The sequence below is a fragment of the Podarcis vaucheri genome (assembly GCF_965113315.1).
Source record: "Podarcis vaucheri genome assembly, chromosome: 16".
Taxonomy (NCBI): domain Eukaryota; kingdom Metazoa; phylum Chordata; class Lepidosauria; order Squamata; family Lacertidae; genus Podarcis; species Podarcis vaucheri.
Window position 1 is genome coordinate 17112235 of NC_138754.1, and position 27923 is coordinate 17140157.

Consider the following 27923-nt stretch of genomic DNA (forward strand, 5'->3'; position numbering starts at 1 on the left):
TGCCATGATAAATATGCTTTCAGGTGACACAAAATCTACCCCCCTCCCGTTTTTTGCAGTTGCTGCAGACTAGCATCAACTATCCCTCCGGAAGTGTTATCCTTTTCCAGCAGCATGACTGCAGAACCTAAGACTCATTCTGCATTTGTATGAAATTAGGGTTGCCATATTTCAAGAAGTAAAAACCAAGACCCCAAAAATGTTGAGCTTTTTCCTCCTGCCTTTGAAATCCTGGTAATGTCTGGAAGGAACTGGACATATGCCAGCCCTATAAAAAAATCAAGTAAGAAAGTGAATTTTTAGCATGACAGCACTCAAACTTTGGAATCCCTTGTCTGCTGACATCAGAAGAGTGCTGTCAAAATACTCTTTTCGGCCCTCTGCTTAAAGCGCTTTTGCTAAGGCAAATCTGCCCAGATACATAGACTGTTGACATGCATTTTAACCTGTTTTTAGTTTGCCGCTGGCTTTAATTACTTTTTTTGGAATGTTTCACATTGCTGTTTCTACTGATAATTTCAGTTTTTTTCTTTCCGTAAACTGTATTAGAGAGCTGTTGGGTTTTGTTTTGTTTTATTCAATCAAGTGGTATATAAAGGTTTTGAAATAACTAAATATAATCCTTTGGTCCTTTTTATTTTTAAGTATCATGCCAGAGGTATACACCTAACTTAGGAAAAGAGGCCAGTCCTTGCCCCAAGGAGCCTACAGTTTAAATGCCTGTCAGATGCCGTTGGAGGGATAGCCCAGGCAGACTAAGCAGGTTTTGAGTCTCCGGCCAAAGAGGGATGGGCGAATAGAGAAAAGCGGGGGGGGGGAGAGAAAAGGGATGAGTTGTGGGGGGAGGAGGGTGTTTCAAGGGTTGCAGGCTGGCGGAAGGCACCAAATGAGCTGCGCTGGTGGACTGAGCTGACCGCTGCAGAGCTATGAGCCCTGGTAAGAAGGGCAGAGGCCGGCCCTGGCCCAGAGCTCTACCTGTCTGGTGGATTCTCCTTGGCTGCATAACAGGTACCAGGCAACAGGGATGGTGCAAAACAAGGGAGGTGTGTTTTTTTTCTTTCCAGGGGTTCAGGGGGAAGAGAAACAGCCTCACTGGGGGAACAAACCAAACTGGGCAGGCAGACCAAGCGGGGATATTTTTGGGGTCCCCGTCCATTCTGCTTGGGTCAAGTACAAACCATTTAAAGCACTTTTAATAGGCACAGAGGGTGCTAAGAACTATAGGTCTGAAAGGTCAGCACCCCCTTAACATACTCTGGTTCCCAAGAATCTTAGGGGGAAGCCATGACTGTTAATAGCATGTTGTACTATTTCTCCTCCCCCCACCCCCGGGTCTGTATTTTAATAGATTTTTTTTTTTTTACACTGTTGGAATCATAGTTCCATTACTTTTCAGCTACAGTGGCACCTTGGGTTAAGGACCTAATTCGTTCCGGAGGTCCATACTTAACCTGAAACTGTTCTTAACCTGAAGCACCACTTTAGCTAATGGGGCCTACTGCTGCTGTCGTACCGCCGGAGCACAATTTCTGTTCTCCTCCTGAAGCAAAGTTCTTAACCTGAGGTACTATTTCTGGGTTAGCAGAGTCTGTAACCTGAAGCGTATGTAACCTGAAGCGTATGTAACCCGAGGTACCACTGTATAAGCTTTTGTGTTTCTAGCTATGGGTGTTTAACGGTGTGGGTTCCCCACCCATGAGTTGACTTGAGTCCTGGAGAAAAGGCAGGGTGTAATTAAATGAATAAATAAATGATTAAATACAATATTGTGGAATAAGAGTGCTTAAAATAAATGGTGTGGTGGGTATCACCTTGGTCTGCCTGTCTGCTTGCAGGATTTACAGTGTTGGGGCTGGGGGCTGGCTTACAGCCAAGGTTGTCCTGATAGCATTTTTAAAAAATTTAAAGGGTGGCAGATTTGGATCAGGGCCACAGTACTGAGAAAATTCAGGGTTAAGCCTTTACCCGATTGAAATCTTGCTTCTTCATCCATACCAATTAGCAGCTTGGGAGGGTGGGTACAGTCCCTATTGGGAAAACAGTAGAACAATAATGGTTTGTTAAAAAGGCCCATCCCTGCCACTGTGGCCCTAATCCAACCCACACCCCTTATTTTTACCAACAACATGGTCACAGAGAAACAATTGGTGGTTGTGACTGGTGGTTTTTTTCCTCACGCACACTCAGAATCCATTTGTTGAAAGCTGTGAAGGTGCCACGCACAGCTTAGAGCCAGTGTGGTGTAGTGGCTAAGAACGGTGGACTCGTAATCTGGTGAACTCGGTTCGCGTCTCCGCTCCTCCACATGCAGCCGCTGGGTGACCTTGGACTAGTCACACTTCACTGAAGTCTCTCAGCCCCACTCACCTCACAGAGTGCTTGTTGTGGGGTAGGAAGGAGAATGTTGGCCGCTTTGAGACTCCTTAGGGGTAGTGATAAAGCGGGATATCAAATCCAAACTCCTCCTCCTCCTCCTCTTCTTCTTCTTCTTCTTTGGGGGCTACCACAGAGAAGGCTCTCTCTGCTTGAACCACCCCCACCCCCTGAGCATATGAGGGTGGCAGAACTACCAAGAGGGCCCCCTCTGCTGATTTCAGCACCCAGGAGGGTCTGTGGGGTTAGGGAGATAGGAAGTTGCTCCTGAGGAACTGGTACCGACTGCTATCTTTGCAAACATGTTGCTCAGAGATGGGGGGGGTAATGGAAGCTGCCTCAGCACCCAAAGGCTCTCACCGCTGTCTCTCAGGCACGTCCCATGACATCACTGGGTCCTCCTCAATTATCACCAATTACCTTGAGGAGATGTCACTGTTTCAGGCAGCTCCAATTAATTATCTAGCCTGAGAATTCAACCCGGGGACAGTTCCCATTCACTGCAATGCCTTCACACTTCGCCTGGGGGAAGGAGAGAGGCAAAAAGAGAGAGGTCCCTTGGGAGTGGGACACACAGGCCCATTGTTCAGGAAAAAGCTACCGCCCCCACCTCCCACCCAGCCACTCAGTGCTGAGGCCTTTGGAGAAAGGAAGTGAAAAGGTCAGGAACAGAGTCTCCCAGACTCCCCTTGGCACCATCTCTAGAGTGGGTCTTCAAGAGAAAGGAATGAGCTGTATCTGTCCTCTCCCCAAAAAGGCATTCTGTTGCCCCCAAAGAGCCCCCCACTGTCATTTTTAAAAAATCTACTTACATTTTTCCCCCATTGGCTTCGCCTGTGGGTCTTCCACTGTGATGCCATGGTGCCAAAAGTTTGGGGTGGGTTTTTTTGTCCCCAGTATGTCCAACAACATCTGGAAGACCAGAGGTGTCCCACTGCTGTCCCTTTATAGCATCTAGTTATAGGCCTTGCCCCCAATAAGTCTCTCTTCTTGCAGGAACTAATGACTTCTGAATTGAGCTGCGAGAAAAAAGGAGGGGGAATGATAATCTTTAAATGTACAAAGTTGAGAGTGGTGTGAATTCCAGATCTTTAAACACAACCTTCGCCAGCCAGATGTTCTTCCGAAGTTGTTAGAACCAGAATGACCATTAGCCCCGACCAGCATGCCCCAAACCCAAAGGGCATCAGGTTGGCAAAGGCTGCTTAATAGCTTTAAAAGAGCCTTGCCGAATCGTAAGAACGTAAGATGAAGATGCTGGATCCAACCAGCCGCCCTTCCAGGCCAGCATCCTGTTCTTGCAGTGGGAAACTTTCAAGGAGGACCCAAGCATAGTCTCTCCATCATGGCCAGCAGCTATTGATGTCCTTCTCTGTCAGTACGTCCCATCCTCTTTTAAAGCCATCCTGTGCCAGGGAGTTATACAGTTTAACAATGTGCTATTTGTCCACGAGTTCCAGTGTTAGGAGAGAGGGGTAAGTGTCAGATCAAGCCTTGTGTAGTCTAACCTTCTATCCAAGGCATTCAAAAAGCCAGCAAGGCCCAGGGGCAGTGGAAAGGTCAATTTCTGAGCATCCCTGACCCTCCTTCTCTCTCTCTCAGTCTCAGGCGCTGTGAAGGTCTCCGTGGTAGCTGATAGCATCCAGGTTGTACAGGGAGGAAGTGCCCTCTTGCCATGCTCTTTCCGCACCACAGCACCCTTGAACCACCTCAATATCATATGGACCATCATTCCATCTGCGGACCCCAACCGCCCTCAGCAGGTGAGATCAAGCTGGGGGGAGGGTCTTTCCCTAACTCACCCCTTTTGGAATTTGCAGTGCTTCTGCCCTGAGGTTTCAGGTGCCTGTGATATTTTTCTAACATACATCATTGAGGGCAAAGACTTGAATCTTGCCATGATGGCTCTGAGGCTGATGGTGGCCCTTGGAATAGTATAGTGGTACCTCGGATACTTAATTCATTCCGGAGGTCCGTACTTAACCTGAAACTGTTCTTAACTGGAAGCACCACTTTAGTTAATGGGGCCTCCTGCTGCCGCCGCTGCACAATTTCTGTTCTCATCCTGAAGCAAGGTTCTTAACCCGAGGTGCTATTTCTGGATTAGAGGAGTCTGTAACCTGAAGCGTATATAACCTGAAGCATATGTAATCCGAGGTACCACTATATAACTATATTTCTCATCATGACAAAAGGAGAGGCAGCGTCATCTAGTGGTTAGAGCAGCATGTGCCAACCTGAAGCTCTCCAGATGTTTAGGACCACAAGTTATTCCTAACCAGTATTTTGCAGTATTTATGCATTCCTCCCAAGTAGGAAGTACTCTGTCTCACACACATACCACATCTCCAGAGAGCAGGATCAATGTCTCCAAGATGCTCTTCCAGCCCCTGGGTTTCTCTGTCTGCTTCTGTCCCAAAACTGCCTCTTCCAACCTGAGACATTCAAATCACTCTCCAGAGAAATTGCCAACTGTTTCCTAACCATTAGGTCCCCTTTGGTGAAAGATCTGCCAATCAGCCTTGGCAGGGTTGCCAGACCTGACCTGAAATCTCCAGGTTTGCCTAGCCCACTTCAGGTGGGACGGCTTGAATCTCCAGGTGGGCAACAGTGCCTTAAAAAAAAAAAACTTTTTAAATTATTCGGAAGACTGTGCATGCAGCTTGCAAGCTTCAGCTTGGTAGGAGCCAGCTGAAAATTGCTGCACGGGCTCTCCAGGGTCTTCCCTCCTTGCCTCTCCCAATTAACCTCCGTCTCCAGGGTTCAGTGGTGGGAGGGAGTGCAGAATCACCAGGTGCCACCCTAGCTCTCAGGTTTGGGCCATAAAATCTCAGGGTCTGGGATGCTACTGACCTAGCAATCCATTGACAAGCAACATCCTGAACAAAAGGTAGTTCAAGTCCTCTAACAGGTGCCCAAGAAAGCCAAGGCCCAGCATAACCAAACAGAGAGTCTAGACTTTCACTCATCTGCCCACCTTGAAACTGCCTCAATGTACTGTCCTCTTAACTTCACTCTCTTCTCTTGCTCTGAGCATCCTTGGCCTATCATCTCACTTGACCTTCTTCTGCTCTGCAGGTCCTTGCCTACGAGCAAGGCGAGGTGGTGGAGAGCATCTCCCACTACACAGGCCGGGTGGGTTTTGCTTTCTCGCCCACCAAGAGCGCCACCATCATCCTGAATGACACACGGAGCTCGGACAGCGGCAGGTACCAGTGCAGTGTGATGAACCCGCCAGACGCTGCCACGCCCAACATTGGAGTCATCCAGCTCACTGTGTTTGGTATGGCTGCTCCCACATCCTTACTCTCAGCTCCTTCATAAGCACGAGACTAGGCTTGTCTCTTTCCATAAACAACAACAACAACAACGGTATTATTTATACCCCGCCCATCTGGCTGGGTTTTCCCAGCCACTCTGGGCGCCTTACAGCACATAAAAAATGGTAAAACATCAGACATTAAAATTTCCCCAATACAGGCCTGCCTTTAGGTGTCTTCTAAAAGTCAAATAGTTGTTTATTTCCTTGTCATCAGATAGGAAGGTGTTCCACAGGGTGGGCACCACTACTGAGAAGGCCCTCTGCCTGGTTCCCTGTAACTTTGCTTCCTGCAGTGAGGGAACCGTCAGAAGGCCCTCAGATCTGGACTTCAGTGTCCAATGATGGAGGTGGGGACGCTCCTTCAGGTATACTGGGCCAAGGCCCTTTAGGGCTTTTAAGGTCAGCACCAACACTTTGAATTGTGCTCGGAAACGCACTGGGAGCCAAATGTCTCAGATGTGGGGAGCAACTGTGCTGTGTCGGTTCTGCCATGGATGTCAGTTAATCTAAATCTAATGAGGAATCACCTGACCCTCTTCAAGAAAACCTTTTGGTGAAATTTATACCTGGGTAGCTAATTGTGATGCTAGAATACCTCCCTCTAAAAAGAAATGGGATGACATTATAAATTAACTGGTCCCTGAAGATGCTTGGACTTGGCTGTTGAAGAATGTACCCAGTTGGTCTATTAGGGCAACGCACCAACCTTTGGTCCTCCAAACCCACCTGCCCTCTTTCTCACAGCCAGCCCAGCGGTTGCCTTTGGGCATCTGCTTCCTTCTCTGTTGTTGCAGTGTTGCCTTTGTAGATAAAACTCAAATTAGACCACGTTCTTTCTCCCAAAGAATCCTGGGAAGTATAGTTTGTTAAAGGTGCTAAGAGTTGTTAGGCAATCGCAATTCCCCTCCCAGAGTGGTTTAACAATCAACCCCTCCTCACAGGGAACTCTGGGAACTGTAGCTCCGTGAGGGGAATAGGGATCTGCTCGCAACTGTCAGCACTCTCAACAAACTATAGCTCCCAAGATTCACTGGGGGAAGATATGACTGTTTAAAGTGGTATCACAATACTTTAAATGTATGGCACGAATGCGGCCTCAGTTGGCTCCATCTACCATTGGTCTCCTTGCTTTCTGACCTCGCTCCCACCGCCCTGCAGTGCCAATGTGCACCAGGCACCGGACTAATATGTAGTCATTTGCAAGAGAGCTATCTTCATAATATATTTCAGTGGTGTCTCGGCCCTTACAGATTTCACAAGATCTATCCCAGGCTTCCTCAACCTCGACCCTCCAGATGTTTTGAGATTACAATTCCCATCATGCCTGACCACTGGTCCTGCTAGCTAGGGATCATGGGAGTGGTAGGTCAAAAACATCTGGAGGGCCGAGGTTGCGGAAGCCTGATTTATCCCAATGCCAGTAGTAAATGCCAGAGATGTACAGTAATTCTACTCATGCAGATGTTAATTTATATACTTTGGTCTTGTCTTAGCGTTAACAAGTTTTCTGGAACACAATCTTAGACGAAATTAAAGAAATAACTGGATAAAAAATTTTCCCAACCAAACAAATTCAAAGAAATTTTTTATGGGACACCTGAGCTGTAAACCGTTAATACCAATTTATTATTTATTTGCTATAGCTAGAATTTGCACAACTCCTCACTCCCAAATCACAGGCTGTTTAAGAAACAGCTCCTGATCAAGCCAGCATTTTCCTGGAAGTTATCAAAATGAACAAATCAATTGAAAAATGGTATTGGCTGGTTAATGTTTAGATAACGAATTTCAAAACAAAAGCAAGTGATATGTGTTCCATCTGTAATATTACTTTGGGTTTTTACTCTGGTTAGCATATCAAACATTTGGTTTTCATTACCTTTTATTTATTTCTATTTCTAAATATTGCTACGCCTCTACATCATCTTCATTTGGAACGACTTCATTATGGTCATCTTTAAAATATTTGCGTATTTAAAATATGAGCAGAAATATCTCAAGAAATGTGGCTTGTGGGTCTGAACTGGACTTCCTGTTCTTCTGTGTCCCTCCCCCAGTGCCTCCCTCTCGCCCCAGGTGTTCCAGTGAGGGCGATGGCGAGGAGGGTGGAAGCCTCCAGTTCTCGTGCACCGTGGATGAAGGGATGCCCACCCCCACATTCACCTGGGAGAAGATCCCACCGGATGCGCAGCCTCTGATGATGAGCTATGAAGGTAACAAGAAGCCGAGAGAGGCGGCATTCAGCCTGAGACAGCTTCTGGTCCCAGTACAAGTAGGGCAAGCAGCAAAAAGATGGGAGGCCTTTTATTTAATTGAAGGTTTGTAATGGGATGTTATATATTGTTGCATGCACCCTAACGGCCAGGCTACAAGACTCTCCAGGGGTACCTGTACTTACCCAGGGTTCAGTTTCCTTGGAAAGGAGATGGTGGTATCTTTAAGGTGCATGGTTTTCTTCACACATATATGCAAACCCCAGCGTAGGAGGGAGGGACTCGCAGCACCAACACCCCAACAAATCTTGCTTCCGCATTAGGTTTCCAGGGGAGCCCCCAAGTACAGCACGGAGCACATACTTCTGAGTCTCCAGCTTCCAGCATCAGCCCCAAACTTGTGCACACAGCTCTCTCAAACGCAGACCCTTTTTCTTGGCCTATTGTTCCCCATTATTTTCCTCTTTTTTTGGTTTTTCACATTAAAATTTTACAATCACATATCCAACATAAAAACAAGATTCCAAAGAATCTCCTGGACTTCTTTCCTCCCCTTTGTGGGTCCTATTGTTAATAATTTCCTCCTGAATCTTTTATAATAATCCAAATTTTTTACCTCTCCATTGTGTCCAAAATTCACCATTAAACTACAATATTTTAGCTGTTTGCAATGGCTTATAAGATAAAATATAACTTTCCCCCATTCTTTATTAAAATTTTGGTCTCCCTGATTTCTGTTTCTTCCGGTCATTTTAGCCATTTCAGCATAATCCATCAAGTCAATCTGTCATTATTCTCTGGTTGGGACTTCTTTCCATCTCTGGGCCAATAACAATCAGGAAGACCAAAATTTTAATAAGGAATGGGGAAGATATTGTTCTCCATTCTAGGATGATGTGGTATCCAGCCAGGTGAGTTGGGAAAAGACCCACCCATTTGTCTCTTCGATATGGTAAATGGCAGCATTTAACTGGCCACCCTAAGCAAATATCCTTAAAAAAATGGGATCTGGTATTGGTTGGTCAGCAGCTATTAGCTTCCAAGGATTACTGGATCTCGGATCACAGGCTTAGAAGGGACCAAGGGAGTCATCCAAACAGACTACACCCCCCCAAAAAAACCTATAACAATATTTTTGTTGTTGCGATGATTATTAGTTGTCTAACTCTATTAAAAATCAATTTAGAGAAGTACCACACAGGGATTTTGTATTGGAGCTCCCATACACCCCCACCACTGACCATGCCAGCTGGGGGTTGATGGGAATTGTAGTCTAAAAAACATCAGGAGGGCTGCAAGCTAAGGAAGACTGATTTGGAAGACTGAAAAGTGCTGAATCCAAGGGAGGACATCTATGCTACAGATCCTCCCTTGTTCTTAATACATACATGCATGCACACACACACACAAACTTCCCATTGCCTCATTATTCTGGGAACAAGAATGCATCTGTTGCCATTTTTAGACATCCACCCATCTCTGCCAAGCTTTGAAGAATTCTCCTAAGGGGACGCAGTGGCGGGTCAGCTCCTGTTCACATTCATGTAATACAGATGAGGGTCCTATGCTGATTGTGATTGGGGGTTGGGGGGGAGGAGTTACTTCCCATTGCTAATTTCCCCTTTCTCCTCCGGCTCCGGCCCTCTCGTTGGGCAGATGGCAAACGTGCCCTCCTGACATTGCAAAACCTGACGACGCAGGCCTCGGGCCTTTACCGCTGCACAGCCTCCAACATGCTGGGCTCCACCTCCTGCGTCCTGGAGCTGCGTGTTCACGTCAGTGAGTATCGCCAGTGTCTGGAAAGGGCCGGGGTCTAAGCTGGTGCCCTCAGCTGCAGATCCAGAAGATTCACATGGCATGGCTTCATTGTACCAAGGCGCCCATCTCTGAATGTGCCTACGCCTTCCCCCGATGTACTTGCCTATATTATTATTAACTACTACTGTTGGTGTTATTACAATTTATTACCTGCCCTTCAACCTGGGGTAAAGGTAAAGGTAAAGGGAACCCTGACCATTAGGTCCAGTCGTGACCGACTCTGGGGTTGTGGCGCTTATCTCGCTTTATTGGCCGAGGAGCCGGCGTAAGCTTCCGGGTCATGTGGCCAGCATGACCAAGCCACTTCTGGCAAACCAGAGCAGTGCACGGAAACGGTGTTTACCATCCCGCCGGAGTGGTATCTATTTATCTACTTGCACTTTGACGTGCTTTTGAACTGCTAGGTTGGCAGGAGCAGGGACCGAACAACTGGAGCTCACCCCGTTGCGGGGATTCGAACCACCGACCTTCTGATCGGCAAGTCCTAGGCTCTGTGGTTTAACCCACAGCGCCACCCGCGTCCTTCTCAACCTGGGGTGGGTGACGACAACTTAAACACAATTCTTAAAAGCCATTTGGAATAGGTCCTAAAAATATGCATCCCAGGTGTTAGCTCTGCACAGGTAAGTGGAGTTAAGATTGCAGACAGAGCTATGGATCAGGCAGGCTCCCAGTTCAAGCTCTGCTGCCGCTATCCAAAGGCCCCCCTCTTTTTCCTGCAATAAGGTGGGGAAGTTCCACTCTCCCAGAGTTTAGGACCATTCCCAGTTACCTCTTCTGTACAACTGGGAACTCGGTCCTCCTTGAGATCTAGAAACCCTACTAGGCTTGGTTGTTGCTAGCGGCAAGACAGTGGCCTTCAGCCAGCCTTCCCCAACATGGTGCCCTCCAAATGCTCTTGACTACAATTCCCATCAGTCTCAGCCAGCAGGGATAACCGGACTGATGGGTGCTGTGAGTGGCCATTCTCTCAACCCATTTCCTTTGCTGTATTCCAGCCTCACATGGCACCACCTCCCTCGCAGTGGGGATCAGCCTCATGCTCACGATGGGCCTGGTGCTGATGACGCTCTTTGCACTGGTGTTGTGGCTGCACCATCAGAGCGTGGAGAAGCAGAGAGAGCTGGAACAGGACAATGCACGGAAAAAGCACAGGTAAATCGATGCAAGGGCCAATGTGGGCTAGCATGCATCTTGCACTAGGATCACTGCAGACCTCTGAATTGCAGCCAGGAAATACCTACCATTTGGGGTATTATACACAAGGTGCATTCGTACCATACATTTGGGCCACTACAATACCACTTTAAACCATCAAAGCTCCTCCCCCCCCCAAAAAAAAATATATTCTGGGAGCTATAGTTTGGGTGCTGAGTGTTGTTAGGAGACATTCCCCTCACAGAACTGCAATTCTCAGAATTCCCCTCTGGGAATTGTAGCTTTTCAAATCCCCTCCACACCTTTCAAGTGCCTCTCCCCCAGAACTTCAGGCCTGCACCACTCACCTCCAAGCTGATAATCCTCTCCACTCCTTTTGAAGTGCCTCTTCCTGCATCTCACCCTGCTCATCTTCTAAGCGGTCCACTAGGTTCCAAGAACTATGGAACAGACACTGCTCTTGCCATTCTTCAGACCACCTGAATAAAGCTTGTGAAACAGTTTTGGGGGAACCCCCTAGACTGAGCCCTAGTGTTCCAAATGTGGCTAACCTTGGCTGTTGCTCCACAGGACAGACAGCTTCACATTGGGGCGCCTGATAGTTGTCAAGAGTCCTTCTGGAGCCAACCCTGCGGCCAGCCCCATCACCAAGCCCCTCTGGATCTTCACCAGCTCCACTCCCAACACCACCTATGCCCATCGTGAATGGAGGCCCGAGCAGGGGAACCTCAGCCAGGCCACACTTCCAGGCGGCCCACGACAACCCTGGGGGAGATGGAGAAGCAACAGCCTCTCTGAGGAGCAGGGGTCTTCGTCTGGAAGTGAGGAAGGGAAACAGCCAGGTCCTTTCCCAAAACCCAGAGGATTCCTGGTCTAGGAACACCCACAACAGATGACCCTCTGCGTGGATAAACTCCACCTGAGCAAGGGGACAGAACTTTAGGGCTGGGGATTGGAAATTGCACTGGGGAGAGCCCTACCCCAGAGATCTGACAAGTTTGGGGCTATGTGTGGATTCTGTGCTTTAATAGCAATCATCATTCCCCCAGACCTTGCACTTCGAGTTATTTTGATCATTTGGCTCAGGGAAACGGCATCAGCTGGGTTGGTGCACCTGCAGAAGCACTTGGTAATGGTTCTCCCATTTTATGCAAGCCAAATTATACTGGGTGAGAATATAATTAGCGTAAGACACAAACACACAAGTACTTTGTATGCTCTGATCTCCAAGAATTTGGTGCAAGGGTTGTGTGAAATTTCCACGTCCTTAGCTAGTGTCCTGGAGTAGAGAACGGCTGTGGGGAAGGACACATGCTGCGCATGCAGAAGGAACCAGTATCAATGTCTGGCCTCTCCAGATAGAGCTGGGAAATGTATTTGTTTACTGCATTTATAGCACACCTTTTTCTAAGGAGCTTAAGGTGGTATACATGGCTCTCCCCCTCTCCTCATTTGATCCCCACAAGAACCCTGTGAAGTAGGTTCGGTTAGGCTTAAGGTGGCCCAGAAAGTTTCATAGGCAAGTGGGAATTTGAACCCTGGCCTCCCAAGGTTCTAGGCCAACACTCTAACCACTATACCACACTGGTGTATGGTGTTATAACAACAACACTGTTGCAACCACTTTGGTTCAGACCATGACCTAGTAGTGGGTCATACAACCAAGGGTTGTCTAGTCCAACCCCCTGCAATGCAGGAACCGCAGTTAAAGACAGATTGCCATCCAACCACTGTTAAACTTCCAGGGTAGGAGAGTCCACCACCTTTTGAAGGACTTTGTTCCACTGTCAAGCGGCTCTTTTTGTCAGAAAGTTCCTCCTGATATTTAGTCGGAATCATCTTTATTGTCATTCGAATCAGTTGGTTTGGGTCCTGTCCTCAGTGGCAGCAGAACACAAACTTCCTCCATATTCCAATTGGTAGCCCTTTGGATGTTTGAAGATGGCTATCACATCACTTCTCGGTCTCATCTTCTGGCAAAACTCCCTTGGCCATTCTTCACAAGGCTTTGTTACCTTGATCAGTTTGATCGCCCTCTTCCGCAAATGTGCCAACTTGTCCATATCCTTCTTCAATATCCCAACCCACCAGTTCAAGGCCAGTGCTCTAGGGCAGGAGATCTCTCCAGCTGCTTCACCAGTACTGCCCCATATTTTGGCAGGGCCAAACTCAATGTCCTCTCTACCGCTGCAAGAGGAAACTTGACACTCATCCGCAAGCCAGAAGACAGAACAACCCCCTGCTTTTCCATTACTTTATTTTTTTTAATCCAGACTTATTTTTTTAAAAAAAAACGGGGAAAAAACAAAAAAAGAGAGAGAAGCATCACCCCAACCAGTTGTCCAATCACCTGAGATGGGAGGACAGCTACTGCTGCTCTCAACCCACACTCACCTCCTTGGCAAACATCTTCCATGGCAAGAGAGCAACGTTAAATCACCTTCCAGGGTGTGGAGCAAAGGGGGAGGCTGTGGCAGGCTTGTCTTCAGTGCAAGCCCAGACTCTCGGGAGGGTTTTGAGGGCCACATCAGACCTGCAGCTGTTTGAGTGGAAGCCCAGAGGCAGAATTAGGTGGCCAGCCTTGAAGGGGAAGCGCATGTGAGGCTGTCACTGCGGTGTAAAGTTTTCCTCCTACTGGCTGGTTTGGGCCGGAGAGCCACAAAGCAGGGTTGGGGGAGAGGAAGACTCTCAGCTCTCCACGCTCACAAAGAGTAAGGTGCCCGGAGATGGGCAGTGCTGTGGAGGCAGGGCCTATAGGCGGCGCGAGGGAGAAAGGGGGGACGTGCAACATGTCTACATAATATCGCATGCACGGACACAGCGGGAGGTGTGTCGAGCGCACAGGTGGGAGGTGCTGTTCAAAGGGAGGAGAGAAAGAAAGAGAGAAAAGGTCGCGACCCTGGAACTGATTGGGGTCGTATCAAGACAGAGGACTGTGTCGAGAGACAGCGTCTAAGCTCAAGGGGGCAAGCCAGGTCCCGGGCCGTGAGGAAGAGCACTGGGCAGAGGCAAGTGTCCTGAGCTGAGCCCGGCCCAGCTCCCTGGCCCGGGAGCAACAGCGCTGCTCACTGGGTCTGTACAACAAGGACGGGGGCCTGGCGTGGAAGCACCGGCGAGGCACAGGACCCCCGTCGGCTGCTGTGCCGGAGGAGGAGGAAGAGGGCGAGGAGGGCCCTTGGTCAGTGGTGGCTTATCAGTGGCTGTCCTTGATGATGACCTCCACGCCGTGCTGCCGCAGCTGCGCTCGCAAGATCAGGTTCTTGTTTTTCAGGTCTTCCACCTGCAGAGGGAGAAAGGAAGCAGGGAAGGGCCTCAGCTCCGTGGCAGAGCGCCTGCCTTGGATGCAGAAGGTCCCAGGTTCAATTTGAAATCATTTTTTCAAAAAGCATTTTTATTTGGTTTTACATGTACAAAGTTATAAAAATCCAAATATATGTCCATATACAGAGATTCCTCCGAATATCAGGACTTCCCCCCACCCTCTCCATCGGGTCCCATTTTGAACATTTAAAACTGCATATTCTTCCATACTCTATTATATCAATCCATATTATCCATGGTAATTGTTGCACTACAAGTGAAATCAAAATCCTGCCAATGTTTCCATCCGCTTACAGTGGTCTCTTAAGTAGCTTATAAATTTTTCCCATTCTTTTATAGAGTTTTTGTCCTCTTAGTTTCTGAGTCTTCCCGTCAGTTTTGCCATTACGGCATAGTCCATCAGCTTGGTTTGCCATTCCTCTCCAGGTTCAATTTGCAGACAGGGCTGGGAATATCCTCTGCCTCAAATGCCTGAGAGCCGCTGTTGCCATCCAGTGTAGGCAATACTGAGCTAGATGGAACAATGATTTGCCTCAGTATATGGCAGCTTCCTATGTCCCTACGCGCTAAAGGAAGGGCTGCAGCTCAGTGGAGAGCATCTGCTCTGCATTGAGAAGGACCCAAGTTCAATGCCCAGTAGCATCTCCAGGGAGAGATGCCTGCCAGAAATCGCTGCCAGTCAGTGTAGACAATACTGAGCTAGAAAGACGAGTGGTTTCTCTCCGCACAAGGCAACTTCCTATATTCCTACACATACATAAAGGTAAAGGGTCCCCTGAACATTAGGTCCAGTCGTGGCCAACTCTGGGGTTGCGGTGCTCATCTCGCTTTATTGGCCGAGGGAGCCAGCGTACAGCTTCCGGGTCATGTGGCCAGCATGACTAAGCTGCTTCTGGTGAACCAGAGCAGCGCACAGAAGCGCCATTTACCTTCCCACCGGAGCGGTACCTATTTATCTACTTGCACTTGGACGTGCTTTCGAACTGCTAGGTGGGCAGGAGCAGGGACCGAGCAATGGGAGCTCACCCCGTCATGGGGATTTGAACCGCCGACCTTCTGATCGGCAAGTCCTAGGCTCTGTGGTTTAACCCACAGCGCCACCCGCGTCCATACATACATACCGCTGCAAGCAAAAGGCAGACTCTGCTGGAAGAGCCCCTGCCATGCCAGTTCCATCCCCTTAAGGAGCTCCCCCACTACTTCTCCCCTTCTGGTAGAAAAATACCCACACCGTGCCCCATTTCTAGCCAACCTTACCTGCTGCCGCAAGACCTCATTGTCCATCTGTAGCTGGTCCAAGCCCTGCAGCTCCTCGGAGAGACGAATGTTGCTCTGCCGCAGCTCCTGAATGTAGTCACAAGCTTTGGAGAGGATCCCTCCTTTGCTCTGCAGTGAAAGCGAGTGATTGAGCTGGAGGCCCAGGGGGGAGACTCCAGGGTAGTACCAGCCCCTGACACTTCAGGTGGGAACACTTGGCAGTTCATGGCTGCCTTCTCTCTTCAACCCCCTCCCCCTTCCACCCATCCCAGTGTGCCATTTCCTTGAAGACCGGAAAACTGCCTCCTCCTGCCTAGAAATGTCAAAACCAGCACAACTTTTGTTGCCAGGTGCTGCAACAAGTTAAGGCAGGTGTAGGAGAGGAAAGACACCCCTGACCAAACAGGGAACCAAACAATTCCAGGTGAAGATGGAAGCAGGGGATTCCTTCTGATGGGGGTGACAAGACAGATCCTGGGGTCTTTTTTTAATGATTCTATTCAAAAGCTCTTATAAACCACTTAATGTTTTAAAAAGCTTTGAGTTGTGAACAACAGAAAAGCAACAGAATTAACAGAAAAAATACAACCCAAAACAAACAAAGCAGCAGCAACAAACCTTGTAAAAAGGAATTTTAAAAGGCATTAAAGGGATTGAAACACACAAAACAGGGTCCAATATTCTGGGGTCAGGGAAAGTCTGGGCAAACAGGTCTGCTTTTACAAGGCATCCAAAGCAACTGATGGCTGCTGCTTCACCCAACAGCTCCTGTTTTGCACCTATTTGTTTTTTAATCCATGCACATGCATACAGACTGCTTGATACGGACACCAACATGGGTTACTAAATGCCAAAATGAACGATTTCCTTGATGTGCAGAGTAGAGTTCTGGATACAAGATTTTGAAGTTTGGTAGGCAGAATGTTTGAGAGGGTGCTGAGCTCAGGTAAGCTCCCTCAGGCAGAGCCCCTTCTGGCCTTTTTGATACCTCAGTGATGTGCCCACCATTTTAAGATTACCCAGAAAACCCTGGTGAAGTCAACATGGCATCAAGCACTGTGGAAATTAGAATGTCAAGCAGCTTCACAGATGCAGCAGCTGACACTGAGTGAGCCTGAAGTCAAGGGCTGGCACCCTGCTGGGGCCTTTCTGTAACCAGGCCCAGACTGTCTCTGCTCCTACAGAAGGCCAGTTCAAGCCCCCTTACCTGCCCAGACTTGGTGTTCTCCATGGAACAGTCAGGGATAATCTTAGACAGCTGCACAATCCAGTTGTTGATCTTGTCCCTGCGCCTGCGCTCCACTGGAAGAGATGGAAAGATAAACATCATAAACAGAGCCTGCTGGATGAGGCCAAGGGCCCACCTAGTCCAGCATGCTGTTCTCACAGCCGCCAACCAAATGCCTCTGGGAAACTTGCAAGCAAAAGAGCACTCTCCCATCCTGTGGTTTCTAGCAACTGGTATTTGAAATCATGACGGCTTCCCAGCATCAGCATCGTACTGAGTACCCATTCGTAGCCTTCTCCTCCATGAATTTGTCCAATCCTCTTTTAAAGTCATCCAATTTGGTGGTCGTCACTGCCTGCTGCAGGAGTCAGTTCCATAGTCCAGCTATGTCCTATGTGAAAAAGCACTCGGTATTCCTCAAGAAGAGCCTTTTGTCCAGCCCAAAATGACCCCCTGCCTCCTGGCCTACCACCGGTCATTCTACACACACAATTCTCCATTTAAGGTGGCCAGCCGGGTCCCACCTCTTGACAATTATTACCTGCAATTGAACACAACTCAAACGCTTCAAACGGCCTTACTAGTTTTTCCAGAATTTTAGCCAGTGTTGGAAATACTTTAGAACTCAGAATAAAATCCCTGGACAATGAGATGTGAACATATAGTGGCATATGCAGTGACATCTTTACACCCTTAGAGGATTTCTTTAGAGGCTTTCTCTTTTTTTAGAACATACCAGACAAGATAATAGACAAGGTGGGGGAGAAACAGGGTATGCTGAAGAGGTTGTGAGCAAGATAGTATATATGGGGGTCAGGAGAGAGAACACGGCTCTCCTTTAACTTCAAAAGGAAAAAGAGAAAGAAACTGGGTTGTCAACCGCTAAAACAAATAATTAAAAATTGCAAGAGGCAGTAAGTACAGCAGCTAGGAAAGAGCAATTCATCACTAAAACCATACCAGTCAACCTTGGCCATTGCTGCCCTCACCAAATTACTTCAGACAGGGGAGATCCTCTGGTCCACAGCAGCACATTGCTGCTGTGTTAAACCAAGAGCCCAGCAAGCTTTACCACCACCCAACTTTACTTTCCGAAATGAAGAGGAGGAGGAAGGCAGCACCAAAGGTGGTAGGATTCAGAGCATATGGAGAAGTACAAGCCTAGTTTGGAAGCCATGGCACATGTAGAATACATCACCAAGTCTGCTCCCTTTCCCTTGTGTTTCTAGATTGTAAGCCTGCGGGTAGGGACTACCTTGTTTTGAGTATGTAAACCGCTCTGGTAGTCTTTCTGGCTGGAGAACAGGGCACAAATACTGTCTGGTTTCACATGAATTTTCTTCTTCTTAAATATTTCTGTTGTGCGCAAATCTATCTCAATACATACAAGGTCTCAGACCTGCTAAGAATTCAAACAAAATAATAATTGAGCATGAAGTGGAAGAATGACTGGCATACTAGAACGGTGGGATGTGGACCAGTCTCTTTCAAGATGCTGAACAGATTGCAGTGCTGCAGTACGCTCTGCAAGAAGATCCTCCTACAGAGGGTTGCAAGGCAGTCAGCACTCCAAGCAACCTCTCCTCATGGAACAGTGTGGCTAAATTCAAGGATCACGTTTGTTAGCAAAGCAGTTCCCACTCACCTTCATTGTGCTGTGCCCGACGTTTCTCATCTCGGGTCGTTCGTGGAGCTTCAGACTTCCTAATGGAGTCAAAAACAGAGTTTGGCACTGGGTTTCCCCTTCAGATTTTCAGAGACAGGAGGAGACCCTCAGGAGTCCCCCTTCCAGGCTGGGAAGCCATCGGACACTCAGGGAAACTGTGCCCCACCCCCGAATAAAAGAGGAACTTTAGAGACTGGTATGTGACAGGGAAGGAGAGCACTCACGGTGAGTAAGGGTGAGTCCTGGGTGCGATGGACCTCTGTGTCCCACTTTGCAGAACCTCCTGTGGCGACATCATGACAAAAAACTGCCCTGTGCAATTCAAAACAAGACAGAGTTGTAGAGAAGAGCAGCACAGCTCTGAAGGAGCTCCCATGAAACCAAACAGGTGGCCAAGATGCTCTAGTTCTAAAGGGGTGGGTGGGAAAAGTGGTGGTGGTGAGGATAATAACATGACTGCGTAGCACCTTCACATCTGAAACTGGGTTTCCCCGATCTATAGAAATGGGAGCTTGTTTCCCGAAATCTGTGTCCAACCTGTGTAACCTAGACTCCTAACTTCACCACTCTGCGACAACAGTTTTAGATGCGCAACGTCGTTCCGATTCATTTGCACAACCTGAGATGGCCAAAACGGCTCCATCTTGACATGGAAAATCTGTAGCGAGCACAGAGGTGGGAGCAACTCCATTTCCCAGGGAAAGGGGCTAAGTAAGTTGAACTTGCCAGCTGGCTCCCAGGAAGGGGAGGGGAGGGGTGGCTCTAGTTGTCTCGCAGGTAGCCCAACCCAACTGACCTGTGCCAGTTGGCGTCGCTTGCCCCAGCAGGGCATCTGAGTTCTGGGTCGTCACCACGGCTGTGGCTGTGGTCCCTGCCCCGGCAGATGTGCTGGTGTCAGCCACTGCAGTGGCAGGGTAGTACGTGTAGTGCGTCTCCGTGGTTGCAGCTTCTGTCTCGACGGCATCTTCGCTGGTGAATGCGCCCTGGATGACAGCCTGGGAGGAGGAGAAGAGAGGAGCCTCCTTCAGATACATCTACCTCAACAAATATTTGGGCAGGTATCCATCTCAGGCAAAGACAGAGAGAGAGACAATGGTGTTATTCTCTCAGGATGCTCCTCTCTTGAGATGCTCTTCCTACATTGCATTTGTTTTGAAGCCCAAGGCACAAGTGCAAAATCGGCGCAGGAGGGTTCAGAACCTTCAGTCTAGCACAGTGGTTCCCAAACCTTCTCAGGCAACCACCCCCTTGGTTCCATAAACTCATCCCTAGTCTCACTCTACCCTACTCTATAAATGCATCATTCAAAACAGAAGTTAGGACAACCCACTGGTGAAGATAACAGACACAAAATTCAAAACAATAGCAATTAATTGTACATTTGTTTTCCAAAATCCAATTAAAACTTATTTAGTTGAATTAATTCAGCAAAACTGAGAAACGTGATCCAGTGGTACCCTTCACAAACACCCCAACAGCATCACAACTGCCTGGATTGAGCTGCTTATACCTTCAAAGGTACCTTAGATGTAAGAAGTGAGGGGCAGAGGCAGTTATTTGATATTCAGCAGCCTGGTTTTATGAAACAAGCTTCTAGTCCTTATGAGCTATGGAAAAGCCAAAGGGAAGGGGAGGAGCTAAGAAGGATTCCTTGTCACTCTTTGGGTGCTTCCAGGAGGGCTCTTTCTGTTGGTCTGGGGGTGCCACATGCCTGCAAGATTTTGAGAGTCCACACAATATAAACAGCGAAAATATGCCAGCCTGTATCCCCACCCCCTATTTTAGTTCAGATATTTCCAGGGAAAACCCAGTAAGAAGAAAAACTTCTCTTGCCAATGACCTGTTTGCAAGATCTCAACAACCCATTTATGAATTAAGCCCCACCTGGAATCACCCTCTGGCCCTACGTATTGACTAGCAGATGCTGAATGCTGCAAATGCACTAACTACATGCAGCCGTACCTAAGTTATTCAAGCTGCAGAATTGGGGTGAATGTGCCTGCAGAATATCCACCTCCTGCCCATAAGCCTCAAGAAGCCTGTTTCATCAGCCACAAACCATCCGGGGCCAGAGGAGCAGAGCTAACAGCTCAGCCAGAAAGGATGACTGCATAGAGCAGATTGGCAATGTCACCATTTCCTCCGCTGACTCAGCAGAACCCACCTGTGTCATGGACTGCGTTGCAGGATAACCGCTGATAGCCCCAGTCCCCTCGGTCTGCCCATCCAGCTGCCCCTCAGCTACCTGAATCACTCTGTACATCAGCTGGTGAAAAGAGCAAAGGGGGGACATCGTCAACAGAGCAAGTGCTTAGTGGTGAGAACAGCCTTTGCCAATCTGCCCCCCTCCAAACCCTCATCAGCTCCAGCCAGAAAACGCAGGTTCAGAGTCCTGCTGAACCATGAGGTTGACTGGGTGAGCCTATGACACATGCTTTCACCTAGCTACTTTCTTGCAAGGGGGGAACATAGAAAGTTGCCTTACACTGAGTCATGCCATTTGGTCCATGTAGCTCAGTACAGTCGTACCTTGGTTCTAAAACAGAATCCGTTCCGGGAGTCCATTCGACTTCTGGAACTGTTCGAAAATCAAGGCATGGCTTCTGATTGGCTGCAGGAACACCCTGCAGCCAATCAGAAGCCATGGAAGCCATGCCAGACGTTCAGCTTCTGAAAATCGTTCCAAAACCGGAACACTCACTTCCGGTTTTTGATCGTTCGGGAGCCGAAACATACGAGTTCCAAGGCGTTCGGCAACCAAGGTACGACTGTACTGCCTAAACTGACTAGCAGCAGCTCTTCAGAGTTTCAGGCAAGGGTCCTTCCCAACCTTGCCTGCAGATTCAGCCAGGAATTAAATCTGGGACCTTCTGCATGCAAAGCACATGTTCTACAACTGAGTTATGGCCCTTCCCAAATGTGCAGGGGAGCAGAAACATCTACACCATGCTGAGCATTTTGAAGGAGGGGCTGGGATCTTACAAATGTACTGTATTTTTCTGTGTACAACACAACCCCTATTTTGGGGGACTCAAATTTATGAAAATGGGGGAATATGACCCCCATGTATAAGACGACCCCCATTTTTTAACATTATTTTAGAGTAAAAAAACCTAGTCATACACAGAAAAGTATGGTATTTTTCTTTAAAAATTAAGACCCCCATCACTTCCCTGAGCCTTGCTGGAAATAACCCCAAGAGCTAGCAGGACCCTTGCAAACCATTTGGGCTTGGCCTCTTTCTCCAGGATGCAGTCCCGGGATGCCCCCATAACTGCATTTGCACAAGAGGCAGCTCAGGCCTACAAGGGGGAACACACAGGCCAGGCTCATGAAGGGGCTGGCAGGACCAGCCTGAGAGGGTACAAGTCCCTGCATGCCAGAGACAGGGAGATACCCTGTGCTAAGTCTCTTTATGCTTTGGTCACCTTGGACTTCCAGAAGGTGGAAGGATGGAGCACTTCAGCAGAGCAAAGATGGGGGTCTTCCACATACCTCTGGACACACTGGACAAGGCAGCACAGGCAACCCATCCCCATTTTTATGAACACCTGCTGTTTTAGTCTATTTTTCAGAAATGCTGGGACACGAGATGGGGTGTGTGTGCTGAGTTAGAGGTGACGTAGAGAGAATAGATAGTGGAAAGAACATGAGAATAACAGTACTGGATCAGGCCAATGGTCCATCTAGTCCAACATCCTGTTCTTGCAGTGGCCAACCAGATGCTTGTGGAAAAACCCGCAAGCAGGAGACAAGCACAAGAGTATTCTCCCTTCTTGTGGCTTTTGTGGGGGTACTGCTGCCTCTGACTGTCAAGGAATAACAGAGCCACTATACTTCACACCCACCAACCCACCCCAAAGGAAACAAAACCAGTGGCACGAGGGGAATTTGATTAAGTGTCTTACCTGAGTGCCCCCATTTTCTGTCCGGAAGACATATTTGATGTTGGGATCAGGGAAGGTAGCAGCTGATTGAATGCTAGCAATGGCCACACTGGTGGGATCTTCGCCTGTCGCCACTGCCCCTTAAGGAAAGAAGGGAAGGGGATGCCGCCCAGGGAAGAGAGATGGACACATTTGCTCATTAAGCGTTGCCCAGGCAGGAACATTCTCCACCCACCCGCACAACCAGCGGAGCACTGTTCCAGAAGATTAGAAAGGAGTGGAGGGGAATCTTTTGGGGAGTGGGAGGCCGGAAGCAAGAGCAGCAGGTGTGGGCGGGTGCTCACCTTCCTGGATTTGCACAGTGCCCTCTTCCGTCTCTACTGCTTTCTGCTGTCTGCCAAGAAAGAGAAAAAAGGAAGGCAAATGAGGAGAGAGCCCAGGAGCCCCAAGACAGTATTTGGGCTGTGTGCACCCGCCTTTCTGCTTCTTTCTCGAGGGTGGGCAGCTACAGAAGGAAGGAGGGGCTCCCTTATTTAGAAGAGACCTTCAGCAGACACCCTGCTCCACATGCACCAGACCTTGGAGGCTAATGCTATTTAATGTGTTTATATCTCGCCTTGCTCTCAAGTTGGGACTGAAGGGGGCTTACAGCATTTTAAAACAGTATCAGAAAGTGCAACGTAATTTATTTTATGTATTTGTTCCATTTACATCCCACTTCTCCTCAAAGGAGCTCAAGGTGGAGCACATAGTTCTCCCCCCACCCCACTTTCTCCTCCCAACAACCCTGTGAGGGAGGTTAGGCAAGCAAGACCTGAGCTCAAGAGCACTCCTCCTTCCTGTGGCTCTGACCATGGAGGCAGAGCATAGCCTTCCTGGCTAGAAGCCATTTATAGCCTTATGTTCCATGAATCTGTCCAATCCTTCAAGGAGAGAGGCAATATGCCTTTTGGCTGAGGATGAATGAGGGGAGGCCTGCTTGTGGGTTCGACAGAATCTTTTGTTTGGCCCCAGGATGCTGGACTCCCTGGCAGGGCAACTATCCTGGGAGCAGGAGGAAAAGAGAACTATCAGCCACTAGGCCTAATAGCCCTGCTATTGTTTACAAACAGAATTTATCTCAGAAACTTGTGGGGGCATTCACTCACTCTCATAAGAAGAGTCCTGTGGCTAGCACCCTGAAGCAAAGAAGATACCCCCAGGAAGCCCCCAAGCAGGGCCTGAGACTAAGAGCCACCCCCCACTGCTCCCCCCCCCCGGAAGCAAAATCTATTCAGAGGCATCCTCTCTCTCTCACCCCTTCATTTCTTCACTCCACTGTGCATCAGAAGACAGGAGCCTGGGTTTTTAGTCTTCCACTGCTTCACAGCTGCTTCATCCAGATCCTGGGAAGAAAAACACAGATTCGTGAAGATGATGCCTATCATTCTGCTGCATTTCCTCACACACTAATAATAATGCTATTACCAAAGCTACGCAATTTTGCCCTAATTTCAGTGCCCCAAAGTGCTTTCAGATTTTAGCTTTTGGTTAAAAAAGCTCTCTGTAATATTCATTTATTTCCACTATTATGGAATTGCCTGGGCGGCTCAGAATTCTAAGAACAGAAGCACCAAACAAATCTGGCCATCCTTAATGCAAAAAGCAAAAGGACCAACAAGCTGAACAGTCAAAAGCTAGAAGAATTTCCATGAAATGCCCAGAAAGCATTTCGACTTGTCACTAAAAGGCTTTAAGTGGAAAGATGGATCTTCCAATGTTCGGCCTGGGCACCACTGATGAAGATGCTCTATCCCAGGTCCTTAGTTTCCACATGCCTCACAGGGATGCAGAAACCACCCCGCAAGCTGGTTCACAGGGTGGAGATGCACTTAAAGGTAAAAACCAGTACCTTGTACTGAGCCAGGCAACGAACTGGGAGGCATTGCAACTGATGTATCATGCAACCAAGTTCCCACCAGCACCTTACAGCAGCCTAACCTGGAAATAACTGCTACATGTGTATCTGTGGCAAGAATTTTTCCAATCCTCTTTTAAAGCTATTCAAGTTGGTAGCCATCACTGTGTCCTATGGGAGGGAGTTCCACAGTTTAACTATGTGTTATGTAAAGAACTTGCTTTTATTCATCCTGCTCTACACCCACTGTGGCAGAATTCAGACAGGTCTTTCCCAGCCCTACGAGGGCTGTGCTCTACCACTTAGCTATGGGCATCCCATGTACTGTCTAAATAAATCAGTAACAGAGATTACGGACATCCCACAAGTGCAGACGGTGAGAAGGTACATTAAATTATAGGGATCAATTTGCATCACAAACTTCCTCCCGCGGGCACCAGAGGGGAGGGAAAAGAGCAACCAATGGAGACAAACGTCTTATTGCTCTAACCACTCATATGAACACTTACTAGTTTGCAATGTCCTTCGGGTGGGGACCCGTCCAGTCCTTGGGTTTTTAAATATTATGTGCATTTCCGTGAAGTGTCATGTACAGTGATGGCACCATGGTTCAGACTGACCTGCACTCAACACAACCCCACAACTCGGAACAAGAGGAGGCACTTCTCTTGCACCCCATCATCACTTTTAAGTTTTAGATTGTAAACTCATCAGGGCAGCAACCTTTCCCATTTTATGCTCCCCTGCAGAGGGCTATATACACCGATAGCACTATATAAACACTCACACAGATATTTAAAGAAGGCAGGATGGTGTAGAGATCAGATTCCATGCACATCATACCAGGGTTCGAAATTAGTAAGGCGCCAGGCGCATTTTGCACCTAACGATTCTCCGTTTGTGAGCTCCTAAAAACGTCTAGGCGCCTTTTTTTGCGCCTGGCCGACACTCAAGGATTACTGAAATGTAAGTGCTTTGAAGCCTCAAAGTATATGTTAAGGATATTAACAATAAAGCATGTTTTGAAAACTGAAGTATGGTACCAATTTTTTTTATAGTAAACACTAAATTAAACATGCATTAACAACGCAGGTCCCAGAAGCCATTTGGCTCCAAGCTTTTCTATCCCAGTTTCTTACACTGCATCACACAGGTGGGGGTTAGACGTGCAGCTTTCCCAAGGAAAGCAACAACCCACAAAGTCACGCCACTCCTTTGATCCTCCGAGCTGATGGCAACCAAGCTTGAATGATGCATACAGTGGTGCCTCGCAAGACAAAAAGAATTCGTTCCGTGAGTCTTTTCGTCTTGCGATGTTTTTCATCTAGCGAAGCACGGTCCGTCGCAACTGCGCCTCTTCAAGCGGCTTTTAAAAAAAAGCGCAAGACGTTTTCGTCTTGCGAAGCAAGCCCATAGGGAAATTCGTCTAGCGAAGCAACGCAAAAACGGAAAACCCTTTCGTCTAGCGAGTTTTTCATCTTGCGAGGCACCACTGTACCTTCCTGTGTTCATACAAGAAGGAAGCTGCCTTCTATCAATGATGTTGTTTTACTACATGTTTATTCATTTTTGCCAATGAAACTCTAAGATACTGTACACAATACACAGGTGTTGTAATGCTATAAATATTATATAGCAGCACATGCGTTGGTACTCACTGTTGTTATTAGTATAGCAACACTAATATTTTGTATGTTTTTAAAACCTGATTGTGGGTAACTTAGGGACCATGTTGTGCAGCTAACAAAATAAACTATATTTATATTTTTATTAACTACTTTACTCACAAAAGTGAGTTACAACACAGTATAAACATTAAAACCTGTTACAACAAACCAAATAATTAAAAAAACCACATCCATACAAAACAAAGGGCAGGCCTTATGGATCCTGTGCCACTAAGAGAAGCCACAAGTACTTAGAACCCCTCAAATTAAGGGCCCAAAGCCCAGGTAAAAAAAGTTACATTTCTGTCTGGTGCCCTGGGGAGAACATTCCACAAGCAGGGAGCCACCACTGAAAAGCCCTATTCCACCCTCTGGATATCCCATGGGGGAGAAGCACTTGAAGGAGGGTCTGAGATAAGGACCGCAGAGTCCGCAGTGCTGCATTCACCACCAGCAGCAGCTTGCACCCAACGTTAGTCACATTCAGAATAGACCCAATACAACTGTTGACGGGAATAGAAGTAGCAGTAGTAATAGTAATACTCGGCTGCACTCAACCATAGCCACCCTCAAGAGCAGACCAATGCAAATAATAACATCGAGAGAGAGAGAAAGCATGCACCCAGCGTTAGTCACCCTTTGGATTGGAGCCGACGAAACTCACAACAACATGACGGTAGTGATCATAAGAGCCGTCGTGGTAATAGCTTGCTTACTTAAACATTAGTCACACCCAGAGCAGCCCCAACGAAACAAACTGACTTGGCTCATTTGACATCCCCAAGTGCAACTGAGCTGGACACGAGCCCATAATAATAAAAGCGGCCTCGCACGTGTGAAGTCCCAAAAAAGCAAGAGATATCGGGAGAGGCCTGGAAATGGGGAGGAGCTGCTGTGGGAGAAGCCCCGCCCAGTCTCGTCTGAAGAGCCGCCTCGCCTTGAGAAACTGAGGCCAGAAAGACACCCACCCGAGCACCCGCCCCCCACCCCGGGCCCAATCCTGCGCCCCTCCTCGTTGCTGTCCCCCGCCGCCTCCCGCACCACGGAGCCTCCAACCGTCCAACCCTATCCTGTCCCCCGCCCGCCCCCCCCGAATTATCCCCTCCTCCTCCTCCTTTGCCAGAGATGGGGTTGGGGGGCGGGCGACTGTTTACCTGGCCTCCCCTCCGTCTCTCTCGCCCCCTTGTCTCTCCATGGAGATCGGCGCATGCGCACCGCGGAGCCTTTCTCTTCCGTCCTCTCTGCCTCTCTTCTCCGTCGTCGCCGCCGCCGCCCATACAGCTCGACGGGGAGGCAACCACGGCAGGCGGCGCAAGCCCCGCCTCGCCGAGCTTGGTTCCTGGACCCGGGGCGTCGCGGCTGGAATCGATATGAGGGGAAAGGCCGCCGCTTCCGGCCGCCGCCATCTTAGGGAGGGATCCGGCCATTTTTTTTCCCTTACAAGCGCCATCTTAGGGAGGGACTCGGGCCTTCGTTTCTCGCCGGCGCCATTTTGGGGAGGGAGGAGGGGGGGAGGATGGCGGCTCGGGTCTTTCTCTTCTCGCCAGCGCCGTCCTGGAGCGGCTCTTGGTCATCTGCACTTACGTATAGTGCAGGTAGACCATGAGAGAACTGTTTTTAAATTCACTTATGTTATGCAATGCCATGAGTGGGGTGTGAAGGGGAGCGCAATGTCTGTCTTTGACTTCCGGTGGCCGCCTTCTTAGCGAAGGGCGCTACCTTCAGCTGTCAATTTCTAACGTCCAACGGGGGTTGGCTCATTTTCTCTAGCCAATAAGGAAGGACCATTGCCTAGGGTTGCCATCTTTGTTGTGGGCAACAAGTTTCCTCTGGTTACTCCGAGCCTTGACAGATCCGTAATGTACATTTAAAGCACACCCAACTCATATTTAAAGCTCCAGACTTTACTTAGCAGAGCTACGATTCCCAGCAGCCTTAACAACTACAGTTCCCAGGATACTTGGGAGAAAGTCATGTGCTTTAAATGGGTGCAGTGTCTGTTTTAAATGTCTGGTGTTGATTTAACATACGTTAAATCCTTTTTTTTTTTTTTAGGGACGTGGGTGGTGCTGTGGGTTAAACCACAGAGCCTAGGACTTGCCGATCAGAAGGTCGG

At 48.4% G+C, this 27923-nt stretch overlaps 2 protein-coding genes across 5 annotated transcripts; one reads left to right on the top strand and one right to left on the bottom strand.

The window, feature by feature from the left end:
* The first annotated feature begins 874 nt into the window (after nt 1-874).
* On the top strand, nt 875-12612 carry LOC309521612 (immunoglobulin superfamily member 11-like). Its single transcript, XM_082204319.1, has 7 exons — nt 875-1008; nt 3976-4136; nt 5452-5656; nt 7753-7908; nt 9565-9687; nt 10725-10881; nt 11455-12612. The coding sequence occupies exons 1-7, from the start codon at nt 927-929 to the stop codon at nt 11759-11761; spliced, it is 1191 nt and encodes a 396-aa protein (XP_082060445.1). The 5' UTR covers nt 875-926; the 3' UTR covers nt 11762-12612.
* A 512-nt stretch (nt 12613-13124) lies between these two features.
* Nucleotides 13125-27178, bottom strand: USF1 (upstream transcription factor 1). 4 transcript variants are annotated; one of them, XM_082204338.1, is made up of 11 exons: nt 27023-27178; nt 23541-23628; nt 22588-22637; nt 22265-22383; nt 20521-20622; nt 19153-19351; nt 18581-18668; nt 18336-18394; nt 16670-16764; nt 15463-15591; nt 13125-14164 (listed from the first exon to the last, which is right to left on the bottom strand). In XM_082204338.1, the coding sequence occupies exons 2-11, from the start codon at nt 23546-23548 to the stop codon at nt 14078-14080; spliced, it is 936 nt and encodes a 311-aa protein (XP_082060464.1). In that variant the 5' UTR covers nt 23549-23628; nt 27023-27178; the 3' UTR covers nt 13125-14077. The 4 variants fall into 4 exon arrangements, with proteins under 4 accessions (XP_082060464.1, XP_082060466.1, XP_082060463.1 ...); XM_082204340.1 differs by having other exon boundaries at nt 22265-22377; nt 26962-27178; XM_082204337.1 differs by having other exon boundaries at nt 26962-27178.
* Between the last annotated feature and the right edge of the window lie 745 nt (nt 27179-27923).